Genomic DNA, 17,399 nt, shown 5'->3' with positions numbered 1-17,399 from the left:
AAAGAGTGTTAAGATTGATTCACAAGGAAATCCAACTTCCCATATCATAATATGCTTCCAAAAACTTTAGCTTAAAACAGGATAATATCTGATCCCCATTTCTGACTCACCATCATCAAACTTGATTTCAGAGAAGAAATAAGAATATTTTCAGTAAAATACGAGCATTAAACCACATTACCCATTCTATGATAAACTGAATCAGAGCTGAAACAACAACGCATATTAACTCGAATTTTTTTTTTTTTTTTTTTGCATAAGGAAAATGCAATATCAAATTAACTTAAAAAACATTACAGCTCCTCATTCGAATAAAACATCCCACACTAGTCCAGAGATATCATTCAAGCTTTGTAAAGTAAACTAAACTTCGGAGACATAATAAAAACCAAAAAAAAATCCATAAAATTTCAACTTTTAAGATCCAAAAATGATAAGAGTAAGCTTAAAAAGCCTCACTCTCGTTCTCAATCTAGGGGAATCTCGACGTCGCCGTCAGCGATCTCCTGCTGCAGATCCTTGGGGTCCTTGCCGTCGACCGTACACCCGACGGAGACGCACGTGCCGAGGATCTCCTTGACGGTGCCAGAGAGGTCCTTGGCCATGGATCTAGGGCTCATGACCTTCGCGATCTCGATGACGTCGTCGAGTGAAATGTTGCCGCTGTGCTTAATGTTCTTCGTCTTCTTGCGGTCGCGCTCGGGCTCCTTCAGCGCCTTGATGACGAGCGCCGCGGCGGAGGGGACCACCGAGACCTTGGCCTGACGGTTCTGCACGGTGAGCTTCACCGTCACGCGCAGGCCCTTCCAGTCCTTCGCTGTCTCCTTGGCAATGTCCTCTCCGATCTTCTTCGGAGAGAGACCCAGCGGCCCGATCTTCGGGGCGAGCGAACTCGCCGCGCCCACCTCGCCACCGGTGACTCGGACGTACACGTCCACGACCTGAGAGGGGTCGAACTTTGGAGGCATTTTTGGCGGCTAGGGTTTCGTCAGGCTTGTCTGTATGGGGGCGCTGTGGAAGTGGTTCAAAGACAGAGTGTGATTTTCTAGGGTTAGATATAGCCTAGGGTTTTGCGGGATGGGATGCTGAAATGACCAAAGAATCCTGGGCCTTGGAAAGGCCTTTTGCTCCTTGGGCTTGTGAATGGGTCAGATACAAATTACAATTTTGTAAGTTCGTAAACGAACAAGTGTGACGCAGTCCAAAATCAACCAGCCCAATGGACGGCCATAGTTTGTCGAAAACTGGCAACAGGCCTTATTTTGTAGGCCCAACATATATTATAAACCTGGACCCACCACTTCATGCCTAAATGGGTCAGTTCAATAAATTCATTAAATTGGCACCTTGATTCGGGCATACTCAATTGAGTTAATTCATCTTCCCCACCCCCTTATATATATATATATATATATAGAAAAGTATGTGTACTTCTTTGGAACTTCCATCATCTCCTTCGCTTCGGCCACTGATGATGTTTGGTGGATTTTATGTTTTTGTTTTTTGAATAAAAAGTTTCTTCTCTTTAAATCTGCCCTTATGAGCGATTTATGGGGTGAAGGATTTAGGCTCCTGACCATTGGGTCGAGGAGGATTTATATCAATGTGAGGGATTTTCTTTCACGGCCGGAAAATAAGAATTGGGAATATGACTACTTATGTCTTTAGATCTAGTCTACCCAAAAGCAGATATCTTTCATAATTGCAGTTGTACATGGGTGAGTGAAAAAATTATGGTCATAGATAGTATTTAATTGTAAGATATATATTGTATTTAAGACTTTGTAACCTCATAGCTAGGAGCTGTGATTTTTCATAGCTTTAAGCTATGTGATGTAAGAACTTTATCCTTCTAATTTTTTTATCAATAAAATCGCAAAGATTCTCGTTCAAAAAAAAAAAATACTAAAAGGAAAAGAATGCAAAATCAATCAAGGTGAGTTACTTGATTTATAATTAGCTACATGTAGTATTAAAATGAATTTAGAGGTCCTTAAAATAAACTAAAAAAATAATTTTTTTTTCATTTTTGGTACAAATTTTTTTTTTTTTTTTTTTTATGAGCGATTGAGGTGATAACCAACGAAAAAGAGATAGGGATGAAAGTCGTGATAAGAGATAGGGATGAAGCATATGAAAAACAATAAAGATACCAATCATGATTAATACTATATGATAATTCTAGGAAATTCAATAGTATTCCAGCTATCGAAGCATTTGGCCAAAAGTGGGGGTAATGTGACTAGTGTCCATGCTGCAAACTGTCCATCCATGCTGAGAACTGAGAAGTGTCCATGCTGCGAGCTTCAATGCTTCTTCTTTAGACCTTCAAATCCCTATTATTTAATTGATTAAATTTATTTTTTTATTGATTTAAGTTTTTAGAATAAATGATGATTATGAATTTGAATCCTAACTCATCTCAATTTTAGTTAAATATTTGAAAAAACTTTACAAAACTCTCATGAACTTCCACACGTCTTGACATTGTCCCACAATGTTTAAAAACACTCAATTTATGGTATCTAATTTTCAATTTTTTGCAATGTCACCCTTACGTTAGGATTTTCCGTTAGATTCTCAAAGTACCTTTTTTTTTTATTCATGAACCTTAGCAATTTCTTTCATAAATAAAAAAATATATGTACTTTGGGAATTTTTAGAGGATTTAATGAAAAATCTTAATGGAGGTGTACATTGGAAAAAAATTGAAAGTTCAACATCCTAAATTGAGAGTTTTTGAACATTATGAGAGTAATTTCAAAATGCCTGAAAGTTCAAAGAATTTTGTTAAGTTTTTTTAAAATATTTCATGCATTGAGTCTCACTTATTAAAAAAAAAAGAAGTAATGTTATAAGGAAGATTAGGGTCCTTTTAGACTTATCTCAAATGTGATGTAACATTTAAAATCATAATTGAATTTGAAATAATCATTATTGAATTTTGATCGATTGGTGATTTTAAATGTTAAATCACATCAAAGTGGTTGGGCTTAGGAGGGAGGCTTCCTCCTCCTCTCCCCCCTCCTAATCCTCCCTCTCCTTCTATGTGTTTTTTCCTGGTTTTCTTTGTTTTTGTAGGTGTTTTTGGGCCAAAAATCAGAAACTCCAGCCACTACCGCCTGCCCTCCAAGGTCCTGCGCCTCCTTTCTCCTCCATCCACTCCACCACGTGCCAACGCTAACCAGTGCCCATCATCTCCTCCACTCCAGTCGCTGTTGATTTGTTGGTTATGTTGCTTGTTTTGTTTGTTTTGAATAATAGTTTTCTGTTTAGATCTGCTCTCGTAAGCGATCTAAGAGAAAAATGATGCAGTTTCCCTACCGTTTTGGGTCGATGAGGAGTAGATCTAGTCTTCTCAAGAGCAGATCTGTGCTTATGGCTATTTTTCTGTTGGGGTTAGGTTTTCTCTGTTTTTTATTGTCTGTATTTTTGTTTGAATGAGAATTATCCAGATCTTTGGGTTGTGGATGTGATTTATTTTCAGAGCGAGAAAGATGAGCTACCTATGCATTGAGTTGAGTCTGTTTGGAACAGATCTGGTGCTACAACTGAAAAGTAATCATAGGTTAACGGATATTGATGTCATAGATAGGTTTTGAATGTTTAATTTTTATGTAAGAGTCTATGATTTGTAACCTCATAGTTTCGGCTATGATTTTTCAGAACTTTTTGCTCTATGATATAAAAGCGTTATGCTTATGATCCTTCTTCAATGAGATTAAAATTTTTTCAAAAAAAAAAAATCACATCAAATTTGAAATAATTCTAAAAAGTGTATAATTCTCCTTATATCATTATTTGAAAAAAGGTTTTGAATCCACGCAAAATGAAATCTTAAAATATTGGTTAAATTTTAACAACGTGGAGCACAAAATAAGAATATGCCTAGACAATCAAGGTGTAATGGAAAGAAAGAGAAATGCCAATTATTGTGGTCTCTCTGGTGAGAAAAAGTTACTGGAATGTTCTTTTAGATAAGTGATTGAGACTACAGGAGGACCCTACCACCTACCCAATAAGAGACTTCACGCATGCAAATGCAATTTTATAACCTTACCAAGCACTCCATAATGACAAAAGATGCCTCAAAACTTTACTAACATACTTGTTTACGATAGATTATTAGATAAGATAGAGATAGCTTGATATTCTCGAAGCAAAAATAATCACAAAAAGCTTTAAGATAATAAGATTAAGGACATCATAATTGGGCTTTATCATACTTAACATCTTGTTTTGGAATCAGCTTTTATTATATTTGGAATGGGCCCTGTGAACAGGATCAGCCAACAAGACTAATTTTCATTGGACCGTTACAGTGATATAAGAGAATAGTAGACTACTGGAATGGAAGCCTGAGCTCTCACTGGCCTAATGAACAGTTGATCCAAACACAACTTATTTGAAAAGTTACGTATAATATAAAGAGAATAATTTCAATGAGGATGGTGCACAAAACCACCATTTTGTGCCCACCAATGAGGAGTTGACACCTTAGTATGGTACATATTAAGAAAATAAAACTAAAACACCTAATTATATCAAATTTAATTAATTTTTTTAAAAAAAATGATTTGCAGCTGTCCAAATGAGAGAGGACCCACCCTAGAGGTGGCTAGCCATAGTGGCAGATTTACATGGGGGCGACCTGGGCGGACGTCCCTAGTAAAAAAAATTTTAAAAAAATTCATTAAGTATTTTCAATCAAAATTTTAAGGGCACCCCTGGTAAAACAAAAATTACTAGGGCACCCTTGGCCTTCTTTTTGTCCTTCAAACGGCCATCATGTGGAAAAAGAAGGATATTTTTATTAAGGAAAGAGAGAATAAAGTTATATTTTAATAGGGGAGAGAGAGAGAGAGAGAGAAGATAATAGTTTGTTATTAAAAGAGAGATAGTGGGCCAATTTTATAGTGTTTTTGGTCATAGTTTATAGATAAATGTGGATTTTTTTTCTTTTTTTTTTTTGCTAAATTTATACTCTAGTCTCTTCAATGTAAACTCAATCTCTAATGTAATTAATACTTTGAGATTTGAAGTTTTTCTAAAAGAAGTAGTCGTATGCTAATAGCCTATTAAAAATACTTATTTTTCTTAGACACTACTAGTCATTTAATTGTACTTAGTTTATTTCGCAAGTAGTTTAAATTATTATGTGTTTATGATGTCGTTAGATGAAGATTTTTAATAGTAACTTTGAATTTTTTTTTTTTTTTTTGTTAGGTAATTTGATGAGTTTGATTTGATTTGTGATACATATATTATGGTATAATTTATTTTTTGATTGTATTTATCGTATTATAAAAAATATATATAATACATAAAAAGGCAAAAAAAAAAAATTTATTTTTTTACGCCCTTTGTAACTCCAATTCTTAGATCCGCCACTAGCTGGCCACCACCCATGGTTGGCTCGCGGCCACTCCCACCTATCTAGGGTGGTCGCGCGATGTGGCCGCATAGCTACCCCTAGGCCATGGGTAGGGGTGGCCTCACGCCACTCGCAGATCTGGTGGGAGTGGCCGCGCGACCAACCCTAAGCCATAAAATGGGCTTGTTGGTTGATTATTGGCCATTACTTCTAGGCCAACGGTGGACACAACCCGGAAAAAGCAGCGGGAGTGGCCACCCCACCCCCACAACGGCTGAAACCTCTTTTAATTTGTTTTTTTTTTTTAATTAATTTTTTAAGTTTTTATTTGAAATAATCAAGTTTAAGTGTTTTGTTTTGTTTTTTAAACTTAAGTTTGATATGATTGGCTTAGGTGGCATTTCCTTATTAGTGGCACAAACCCACCCCTTTGTGCCATGACCGCATAGAAGCTACACTCTAATATAAATTAGAGAAAGACAGCTAGCTCATTAAAGGGTAGTAGAATTCATGACAATATTGATGAGATCGGTTATAATTTTTCTTTTTTTTGAAACCCTATTTGTATAGGTGCTGCACAATGTGGTAGCTACTAAAAAAACAAATAAGAGCTATTAAATTAGGTCTGCTTGGGAGAATCCGAAAGGATAAAGACTAAAGAACAAACCTCTTTACAAGAACGCTACTATTATTGGTGCACACTGTTCCTTCTATTCTAAATGTGTTTTGAGACCCTCTAGAAGATCTTATTATATTTAATTCAATTATATTATTATGTTTTAATAATATACCTAAGCAATTAACAAATCCGAAAAACTTAAACATTTGTGTGGGGTAGTCTTAAGTGATTGTGAATGGAATTATGTGTATTTATTTTTCTCAATCCTTTGATAGAGCTAAAACCATGAAAGAGACATGAAGGGGGGAATCATGCATCATTATGGAAATATATATATACATTGTGGAAATATATATTTTATGAGCAAGGCCGGCTCAATGGCTAGGCCACTAATGCGGTCGCTTAGGGCCCCGTTAGTAAAGCCCAAAAAATTTTTTAATAAGGCCTAAATTTTATTTTATTTTATTTTAACTTAAGGCCTAATTTTTTTAAATTTTTTTTTTTTTTAAATAAGGCCCAAAATTTTTTTCCATAAAAATTTAAGGCTTCTAAAATAAGACCCCAATATAATAAGCTCATTATAAAATAAGACCAATTAACTCAAAAAAAACAAATATGCCACATAAGTTTTTTTTGGGCAACTAGTTAAAAGTTAAAGGGAAAAATGTAAATTCAGTTATTGTGGTTTACCTGATTTGTAATTAACTCCTTATGGTATCAAAATAAACTCAAAGATCCCTGAGGTATGCTAAAAAAATAATTTAGTCCCTACAGTCAAATTTCGTTCACTGACTTAACAGATTCTAATAGCGTAAAACATTAGAGCCAATATAATTGTGATACTTGTCATATTTAAGTCAGTGTCATACTAAGGGAATTTGTTAAATTAGTGGACGGAATTTGATTGTAGTGACTAAATTATATTTTTGGCATACCTCAGAGACTTTTGAGTTCATTTTGATACCATAGAGAGTTAATTGTAAATCAGGTAAACCATAAGTACTAATTTTGCATTTTTTCCAAAGTTAAACTTAAAAGTCATGAAACAACAATGAGAGTGAAAATAATAATAATATTATAAAAATATAATAATATTATTAAAATAAATATTATTTAATTAATATTTAAATATTGAAAAAAATAAGGCCCAACTTTAAAATTTTACCTAAAACCCCAAATACATTGAGCTAGCCCTGTTTATGAGAAAAATAAAATCAATAAAGGATGTCTAATTAATCTCTTATTTTGATGATATTGCACATCATTCGTGAGATAATGGATTTGATGGGGAAGTGAGGCTTGTACGAATGTGGGGGACACATTTTGCACTATAATTTGTCAACTTAAGCGGAATCCTCCAAATTAGAGGGAAAGATTAAGCACTAAAATATGCCAAAATCTCAAAACCAATAACTAACAATCATCGGATCTTGTGGTTTTTTAGTTGTTTTTTTTTTAAAAAAAAAAATAATAATAATAATAATTCTAATTGACCCTTAAGAGGCAATTGGATTTGTTGATAACTTTGTGGAAAACTTACTTGCAATAAGAAACAATATCTCTTTAATCGAGGAAGTATTAAATTATTAAAAAATATATATATTTCATAACTTATGATTAAAAAAATATATATTTCAAAATAACTTCCCCAATGATTTTCAGAAAGGTCTTCACTTGGTTAGCAGCCAAATTTGAGGAATCATAAAATAAAATTGAAAAATGTTTGGGGAAACTTTACATAACCCTTACATATTGTCACACCTTTCATAGTGTCTATGTAAAGTTTAAAAATTTGCAATATAGGTATTCGATATATCAGTCCTTTTCAATCACTAGTTTCGTTAAATCCTAACTTTAGAAACAAAAAATTACCAAAATACTTCATTTATAAAATAAAGAATATATAGAAAAAAGAAGAGAAAAAAAAAAAAAAAAAACCCACGAGAACGTCGACGTTCTTGTGGATACTTAACTAGCTAGTGGGGTTCTAATAAGCAAAATGTTGATATAACTTTGAATAATTTAGTATGATAAACCAAATTTTATTAATATTTGAACTGTCTTTTAAATAAAACTATGATAATATAGTTAGGAAATTGCATGGCATGCCGTACTCAAGGTTCATAAAATTGTATGATTTTCTCTCTAATATATTTATATTATCAAATTCATAAGATCGCATCGCATCGCCAAAAGATGTTTAGGACATTGACTGATAAGATAAGTGCATGCCTCTCTTATCGTGCAGGCTGCTCGCAGCAAGCAATTAGACTGCTTTAATGTAAGAGAATGACATTCAAAATAAAATTAAAATAATTAAAAAAGAAATAATTCATAAATTAAAAATCAATTTTCCAACTATCTTTTAACAATTCTCATATAGTGGTGATCAGTGATGAATATACTAAATTAATTTGCAGAACTAAGTGATCGATTAAATATGTCATATATGTTTATGATTATTGCTTCAAGTCCATGGTTATTTTCAAAAGGATCTCTAGCTAGGTCTATATATATGTATGCTTAATAATTATATAATTAGTTATTTGAAATATAATTAATTAATGGAGGGAAGCATATTGCATGCATACATCATGATCATTATATAATTAACTTAACTTTATTAATTATATAGCTTATAGCATGTACATGCAATGTATTTAATTCTAATGACAACAATAATTAATTCTCCCTCCCTCCTCTTGTGCGAACATGTCAAAATAATAATAATAATAATAATAATAATAATAATTAGAGAAAAAAAAAAAAAAAAACCCAAGGATCGATAATCCGGTGCACATTATATAATAATTTTATTATTATATATAACTATAAATATAATAATATAGTTATATATATATATACATGATTACGTACACGGCATGCCAATTCCAATTGGTATATATATATATATATATACCTAATTAATTAATTAATTAGTTTGCACAAAATTTAACTTAAATTCATAAATTATGAATTACTATATTGTTTGTATAAAATTTAATTAATTATTAAATAAAATAATTCACCTCTCATTATTTATTGACCTGTGAAATTTCACACGTCATAAAATATTGACGTGTGAAACAGGCTGGTCAATAATTTCCTGCCATGGCAATTTCAAACGTCAAGAAATCCTGACCTGTGAAATTGCCTGGTCAGGAAATTTTGGCCTGGTGAAATTTTTTATTGACGTCTGAAATTACCACGTCAGCAAATTTCTGACGTGGCAATTTCACATGTCAATAATTACTGACGTGTTAAACTACCACGTCAGAAATTATTGACGTGGCAGTTAAACGCGTCAATAATTATTGACGTGTAAAATTGCCACATCAAAAATTTCTGACGTGGTAATTTTACACGTCAATATTTATTGGCGTGTACAAATTTAACATGTCAATAAAATATATAATTTTTAAAGTCTTAAAATCCTAAAAAATTTATTGACGTGGCAATGTCTAATAGGTTAGAATTTATTGACGTGTGGATATTGTCAGGTCACTAATTACTGACCTGCCAACTTTGCTACATCAGAAAAATATTTATTGATATGGCACAAATTCGTTTATTGTAGCTACGTCAGAAATTGATAGTTTTTTGGCAGTGGTTGTGGGTATCCACACCTTGGGTGATTTTTTTTTTTTTTAAATGTTATTTTTCCAACAAAAAAATTTGTTACCATTTTGGATTTTTTTTTTTTTTTAATTAATGATATATTTGTGTTCTTATAAATTTTACAAAGTTATAAGAGACATTTCACTTGTAACCATTTGAGTTAATGAAAAATTCTAATGGTAGGGGGTTGTAAAAGGACTAATACATCATACACTTAAATTGCAAAATTTTAAACTTTAAAAAAGACATTGCAAAAAATGTGATAATTTAAGGACTAATTTAGGTTCCCCACCCCCCCAAAAAAAAAAAAAAAAAAAATTCAATGTTAAGGGACTAATAATAGTTTTTTTTTTTTTTACATGTCCACACAAGGGAAGGGGGAGGAGAAATTTGAACTAGTGACCTCCGCTTCATGAACCATGGTTCACAGCCAATTGAGCTACCCCTTGGGGACTAACAATAGTTTAGAGATCAAAATGTCGTGTTTCTTTTTTAGGTTAACAAATGATAGAATGATTTGAGTAATGCTAGAAGAAAGACTCATATCCTTCTTGTGTCTTCCTAAAATTGATATGTCTTTTAAAATTACTATTGATTTTGTGATAGATAATTATTCAATTTTAATTTAATGATAGTTTTAAAAGTCACATCAATTGTATATTGTGCTCAACAAAATAACTACAAAGTTATTTTAACTAGGCAACATCCTATTTTTTTTTTCTCTCTAGGGCTCTCTTGGAAACCTAGAGGAGAAGGTAAATATTCTTCCAACATGAACCTTGTCGGTTTGTGATCGGGAAGGTTAACATACATTTCAAGGTTCCTTTTTGGAGGAGGAGATGGCTGAGGATTTGGAGGCACTATGGGAATGGTTCTCTTTGACGGAAGAGGAACAAGATAGACTTGAGGTGGCTGAGGAGGATGTGGAAGTGATCACGGCAAAAGGGAAGCACTGCTTAGTGGGAAAACTTATCTCTGAAAAATTTGTTGGGAAAAATACGATTCGATCGAAGTTGATCAAATGATGAAGGCCAACTGGGTCGTTAGAATTCAAAGTTTTGGGCGAAAACATGTTCCTGTTGGATTTTGAACATGAGTGGGACAAAATCCGAGTTATGGAGGGCAGACCTTGGATCTTTGAGGGACAACTTTTCTCGGTGGCTGAATATGATGGGAATACGCCACCAAACGAGATGAACTTTGACACGGCGGCTTTTTGGGTTCGTATGTTTAAATTGCCGCTCTCTTGTATGGGTCGGGAGATGGGGTTCAAGTTGGGAGCTACCATTGGAATAGTGGAAGATGTAGATACGGATGAAGATGGCATTGGTTGGGGTGAATATTTACGTGTCAAAGTACAAGTAAATGTGCTCAAACCATTGCCGAGAGGGCGGATTCTCAAACTAAAAAACAAAAGTTTATGGATTCCTTTTCAATACGAAAAGATTCCCAAATTTTGTTTTCAATGTGGGGTTATTCGTCATGGTGTTGGGGGTTGTGTGAATGAAGAACTTCAATGGAAACATGGAAAGCCGAAAGAAAAGGAATATGGGTTGTGGTTGCGAGCAGGTTCACCACAACAAAGGTCGAAGCAAAGAAGGGGACACTATGGTGAAGATCGTTACTTTCATGAAGCGGACAATTTTCATGGCTCTTCATCGGAGTCCAAACCAGCAACTTTCTGGCCGGCGAAGTGGACAAATTTGGAATGTAACGGTTACTCTACAAGGGAAGAGAAAAGACACGAGAAAACTGGGATTTCCATTAATTCCAAGGAAAAAACTGGTGCTGCAACGGGCAGTTTTCCATGTGGGGAAAATGATGTCTTAATGAGAGATTTGATTGGAGCAGTAAATGGTGGAGCTAAAGAGGATTTGAGGATTGATTCTACTAATACTCAACAAGGAAAGAACGTGGGAATTATAGGAGGTAATGGAGGCGCGACTGCTCACGTGGGGGAGAATAAATGTTTATCTAGTGGTGGCACGCTGATTTCAAACGGACAAAATTTTATACAAGCTATGTCTGAATATGAGGGAGTTGGTAATCCAAGTTCCAAAGTCTACAATGGGCTGTATGATAAAAGTGATCCGGTCCAAATGGGCAAGAGCCCAGGGTCATAAAGAAGCTGGAAGAAGAAAGCCCGAGAGGTGCAACGAGACAACATAGTAGGGGCTGTGAACACAATGACTCTCGGGAAGAGGCATGCCGAGGAGACCGATGGTGCAGAAAAAAAGATTAAAGAGGGAAAAAAAGGGAAGAAAGTCATGGTAGGAGAAAATACCAAGGGGGTGAATTTGGCGGCGGCTGGTACTCAGCCCCGCCAAAAACCATGAGTATCCTAAGTTGGAACTGTCGGGGGCTTGGGAACCTCCGGACAGTTCGGGACCTTTGCCGTATGGTAAAGGAAAAGAAACCCAGTTTGGTTTTTCTTATGGAAACCAAACTAAAAGCTCCCAAGGTGGAATGTTTAAAACAGCAACTTGGCTTTGGAAGTGTTTTTGTCGTATATAGTGTGGGAAAGAGCGGAGGTCTAGCTCTTTTTTGGAATAATGATGGAGCCGTGGAAATCCAAAATTACCGCCGAAGACACATAAATGCAATAATACGGAGAGATGATGGGGCGCACTCATGGACGTTAATGGGTTTTTATGGTCACCCGGATGTGGCGAAAAGGCAAGAGTCATGGGATCTCCTTACACATCTCCATTCATTATCCCTTAACGCATGGATGTGTGGGGGGGACTTCAATGAAATTTTGACTGATGCGGAAAAGTTTGGAGCTAATAAACGCCCTCGGAGACAGATACGGGCTTTTCAACAAGCCTTGGAGCAATGTCAGCTTTATGACTTGGGATTTTTGGGACCTAAATTCACATGGAGTAATAAGAGAGAGGATGGTAATTTTATTATTTAACGTTTGGATAGAGCTGTTGCGACTCAAGGTTGGTTGGCTTTATTTCATGATTTCAGGGTGGAGGTGATGGCGAATCGTAGTTTAGACCATGCGCCTCTGGAGGTGCAATTCCATTCCTCACGACATGGCCTACGTAGAGTAAAAAAGAGGTTCTTTTATGAAGCAGGCTGGGAAAGGTCACCTAACCATACTAAAATCATTCAATCGGTGTGGAAAGAAAAAGGAGTTGGTTCCAACCCGTGGCAATCTCTGACAGTGAAGTTGAATAAGTGCACAAGGGTGATAACACAGTGGCAGGTCAAAGAAAAAGGTCAGACCGAATTACTCATCAAGGAAAAGACGGAGCAATTGAAAGACTTGCAAACAAAAGAAACTCAACCAGATGGGGAAAAAATATATGTTTTGCAGCAGGAGGTGAATGAATTAATAGAAAGGGAGGATTTGCAATGGAGACAACGAGCTAAAGAACATTGGCTCAGGAATGGTGATAAAAATACGAAATTTTTTCATGCTTGTGTAAACCAAAGGCGTCGAGCAAATCAAATCCTATGTATTGAAAATGAAGATGGAGTTTTATGTTCAACACCTGCTGAAATTTCCAAGGCCTTTACTGACTATTTCCAGAACATATTTTCAACTACTAATCCATGTGGTATAAGGGAGTGCCTCAATGGGTTGGAAAGAAAAGTCACACAAAGTATGAATGAGCAGTTGGTTAGGGAGCTCACTGTGGATGAAATCAACTGCGCTATATCCCAAATGGGTGCTCAAAAAGCACCAGGCCCGGACGATCTGCCAGCATGTTTTTACCATGACAATTGGCCCACCATTGGAGAGGAGGTATGTAATGTGGTTAAAAAAAATTTTAATTCGGGTAGCTTTAATGCTGATATAAATTTTACCCATATTGCATTGATACCAAAAAAGAATAATCCTTCAAAGGTTTCAGAATTTCGGCCTATTAGTCTTTGTAACGTGTTATATAAAATTATTTCTAAGACTATGGCTAACAGATTGAAGGTTATTTTGCCTGAAATTATATCTCCCAACCAAAGTGCCTTTATCCCGGGAAGACTCATATCGGATAATGTGCTGGCCGCTTACGAAACTATGCACTCTATGCATTCTCGGATGTGGGGTAGAGTGGGATATATGGCTCTTAAATTAGACATGAGCAAGGCTTATGATTGCCTGGAGTGGAGATTTCTGGTAGAGGTAATGGAAAAAATAGGGTTTGGAGAGAAGTGGATAGGGATGATAATGAAATGTATTTCTTCTGTGCGATATTCCATTCTCATTAATGGAATTCCGGAAGGAAGCATTCAACCGACACGGGGTATCAGGCAAGGTGACCCCCTCTCCCCATATTTGTTTATATTGTGTGCTGAGGCCTTGAGTGCCCAACTCATGCATGCCGATCAGTCAGGGAGCCTCCAAGGAGTTCCTACTTCTCCGAGAGGACCACGGCTTAACCATTTATTTTTTGCAGACGACATCCTCCTCTTTTGTAAGGCCACGGCACAGGATTGGCAGAGATTGTCAGTGATCTTGGAAAAGTATGAGCAAGTGTCGGGTCAAAGGCTGAACAGGGATAAAACATCCATTTTTTCAGTCGAAATACCAAGCGAGAAGTGAAGGACCTAATTCTTCGGTTGTCAGGGGTCCCTGCTACACAAATGTACGATAAATATTTGGGGCTTCCAGCTCTAGTTGGAAAATCCCGAATAAGAGAGTTTCAAAACCTAACAGAAAGAGTAAGGAAAAAGGTGACGGATTGGAAGGCGAAAATTCTTTCTCAAGCTGGAAAAGAGGTACTTTTAAAAGCCGTGGTCCAAGCTATTTCCACATACAGTATGAGTATTTTTTTGCTCCCAAAAACACTTTGCAAAGAGATAAATGGCATTATGCAGAAATTCTGGTGGGGGCATAAGGAGAATGAAAAGAAAATTCACTGAATGAGTTGGGAGAAGATGGGACGTGCAACATCGCAGGGGGGATTGGGCTTCCGTGATCTTCATGCTTTTAATAAAGCACTTCTAGCAAAACAATGTTGGCGTTTAATTCACCAGCCGGATAGTTTGGCCTAAAAAATCATTAAGGCTAAATATTTTCCAGCGGGCACTTTCCGGGAGGCAAAAGTGGGAAGTAGACCGGCTTTGGCTTGGAGAAGTATACTCTCGGCTAAGGATTTATTATTTGCGGGCTTAATTTGGAGAGTAGGAGATGGAAAAAATGTATCAATTTGGGGAGATAAATGGATTCCAAAACCATCTTCTTATACTATTCAGTCTCCATGCCGAACCCTCCCTAGAGGAGCGAAGGTTTGTGAGTTGATTGAGCCGACATCATTAAGATGGAACATGCCTCTAATTCGGGAGATTTTCTGGGAAGAAGAAGCCAATCTGATCTGTGGAATCCCACTGAGCAGATATAAAAACCAAGACAGATTGATTTGGAATTTCACAAGCACAGGAGAATTTTCGGTCAGAAGTGCTTACCACTTGGAGTTGGAGAGAATTGCAGAAAATAAGGGTGGAGGATCCAAAAAGTCAGGGCTTAATGAAATCTGGAAATATATTTGGGAACTAAGGGCTCCCAACGCTACCAAAATGTTTATATGGAGAGCTTGTAATAATATTCTTCCTACTAAGGAAAATCTTAAACACAGAGGGGTCTTGAAGGAGGCTAACTGTATTTTCTGTAATCATGAAATTGAAACTACTACACATGCCTTATGGCATTGCCCGGCGGCACAAGACGTTTGGAGTGCCAATGAAAGATCTCTGCAAAAAAGTGCTTGCACGGAGGAGGGATTTCTGGAGATTTTTGAGTTCTTTTTTTGCAATATGGAGGTAATGGGTATTTTTGCTACTACTACCCGTGAGATTTGGAGGAGAAGAAATGAAGTTACCCATGGTGATCAGGTTAAACATCCTAGTGCGGTGGCCAAGGGTGCAGTGCAACAATGGAAAGAGTGGGAACAAAATTTGACAAAACAGGAGGAAGCAGCTGAAAGTTTAAATACTGTGCCTGAACCTACTGTGCGGTGGAAAGCCCCTGAATATGACACGTACAAAATAAACTGGGATGTGGCAATAAAAATGGATTCTAGAAGGATGGGTGTGGGTGTCATTATAAGGGATTACATGGGGCAAGTCTGCGCAGCCTCTTGTTTTTCTCTGGAAGGATGTCCGGATACTGTAGTGGCAGAAGCTATGGGTGCTCTTTATGCGCTGGAATATGGTAGAGACTTGGGATTTCAAAATATTATATTGGAAGGGGATGCCAAAACAGTGGTCCAAGCTATTATCGGGAGATTTCCTTGGTGCAAATTCGGCCAAATTATTGAAGATATCTATGCTATTGTGCCGGTGTTCAGGAGCTGGAGGGTGGAGCATGTAAAAGGAGAGGCTAATGAAGCAACTCATGGCTTGGCAAGGGTAGCAGGGAATACAGGGATTTCTAAAATTTGGATAGAAGAAATCCCGGATATCGTGAGTCATACTGTTTTATTAGAGCTACTTGTTTTTAGAGGTTAGAGCTATTTGCTCTTGATATTTAGAGTTTTGACTCTAAATGTTTTGTATCTTTTCAGATAATTTGAATGAGATCAGTTTTTATTCAAAAAACCAAAAAAAAAAAGTCATATCAATTTTGAGATAATATAAGAAAAATATGAATCTTCCTTCTAGCATTACTCGAATAATTCTCAATCCCAAAAATGTCACTTATAAGAATTACAACAACACATATCCATTGAAAATTTGAGGATAGAAACCTCAGCTAAAGATTTAAGGCTAATGTTTGTTAATGTGTTTTACGGTATGTTTTTTTTTTATTTTTTATTTGAAAAAATGTCTTGGTGTAACATAAAAATGTAAATTATTTTTGTGTTTTTAAGTTATTTGTTAAGAGGAATGTTAGGTTTACAAATAAATTTTACAAAAAAAATTTTACAAGCTGAAGTGGCACAACATAATTGGATATAAAATAAATTTAAATTTTGAAAAACCTAATCATATTGTGCCACATCAATTTGTAAAAATTTTTCTGTAAAATTTGTTTGTAAGCCTAACACTCCTCATTTTATTTGTTTGTTAATATATATATATATATATATATATTAAAAAAAGAGAACAAATAAAAACTTCAACAACCTTAAGTTTAAACGTAATGACTGGTTTTAAAGACTTTAAAAGTCCATGCCCATGCCTAAACCACGTGTTAAGCTCATCAAATGAAACTAATCTATACACGCGGTAAACGCTTTGGTTTAATATTATTTATTTTATTTTTTAATTATTTTTTAATTTTTTACATCACATCAATTATTATTTAAATAAAAAAAATTCACTACAAAATACATTCTTTTTAAATTTTCATATACATCGTTCTTATTTTTATATCTATATATATATATTTTTTTTTTTTTAAAAAAAAAAAAAAAACAGTGCTATACCGAAACACACTTTATCAAAGAGGTTGAATTTTGTTTGAATAGGGCATGCTCCTAGGCCAATTATAATTAAGTAAACGGACACACATCCCTAGAAACATCAACAGCTGGCAACCTTAATAATCTTGCTTTATAACACACAACATTTATAGCCGAGGATATCAGGATACTGATCATTTTCCACGTCGCGACAAAAATTGAAAATGGTGAAACATTTTCGTACCCTTACGTGTCACGATATGGACATCCAAATCTTTAATTAGACCGCGATGGGCAGTGGAGCCCACTTTCTTGACGTTGCAGTAGGTGGAAGACTACAACAAAAGCGTGTCATTGCCTCCAAACTGTCAATTGAATTCGAGTAGCTGATGAGATTCTTCTCATTGGCCCACGTGTCCCCCCCTACCCTCCCTAA

At 35.6% G+C, this 17,399-nt stretch overlaps 1 protein-coding gene across 1 annotated transcript; it reads right to left on the bottom strand.

Annotated features, from left to right (window-relative positions):
* Positions 1–278: 278 nt before the first annotated feature.
* Positions 279–1,038, bottom strand: LOC132192296 (large ribosomal subunit protein uL11). The gene has a single exon (XM_059607583.1). The coding sequence runs from the start codon at positions 966–968 to the stop codon at positions 468–470; it is 501 nt and encodes a 166-aa protein (XP_059463566.1). The 5' UTR covers positions 969–1,038; the 3' UTR covers positions 279–467.
* Positions 1,039–17,399: the final 16,361 nt, after the last annotated feature.

This window comes from Corylus avellana, chromosome ca9, assembly GCF_901000735.1.
Source record: "Corylus avellana chromosome ca9, CavTom2PMs-1.0".
NCBI lineage: Eukaryota > Viridiplantae > Streptophyta > Magnoliopsida > Fagales > Betulaceae > Corylus > Corylus avellana.
The sequence above is the reverse complement of the archived record's forward strand: the minus strand, read 5'-3'. Positions and strand labels throughout refer to the sequence as shown.

What these genes read in the sequence shown, in the direction of transcription:
- LOC132192296 (XM_059607583.1), bottom strand. Translation starts at nt 968, where the DNA reads ATGCCTCCAAAGTTCGACCCCTCTCAGGTCGTGGACGTGTACGTCCGA.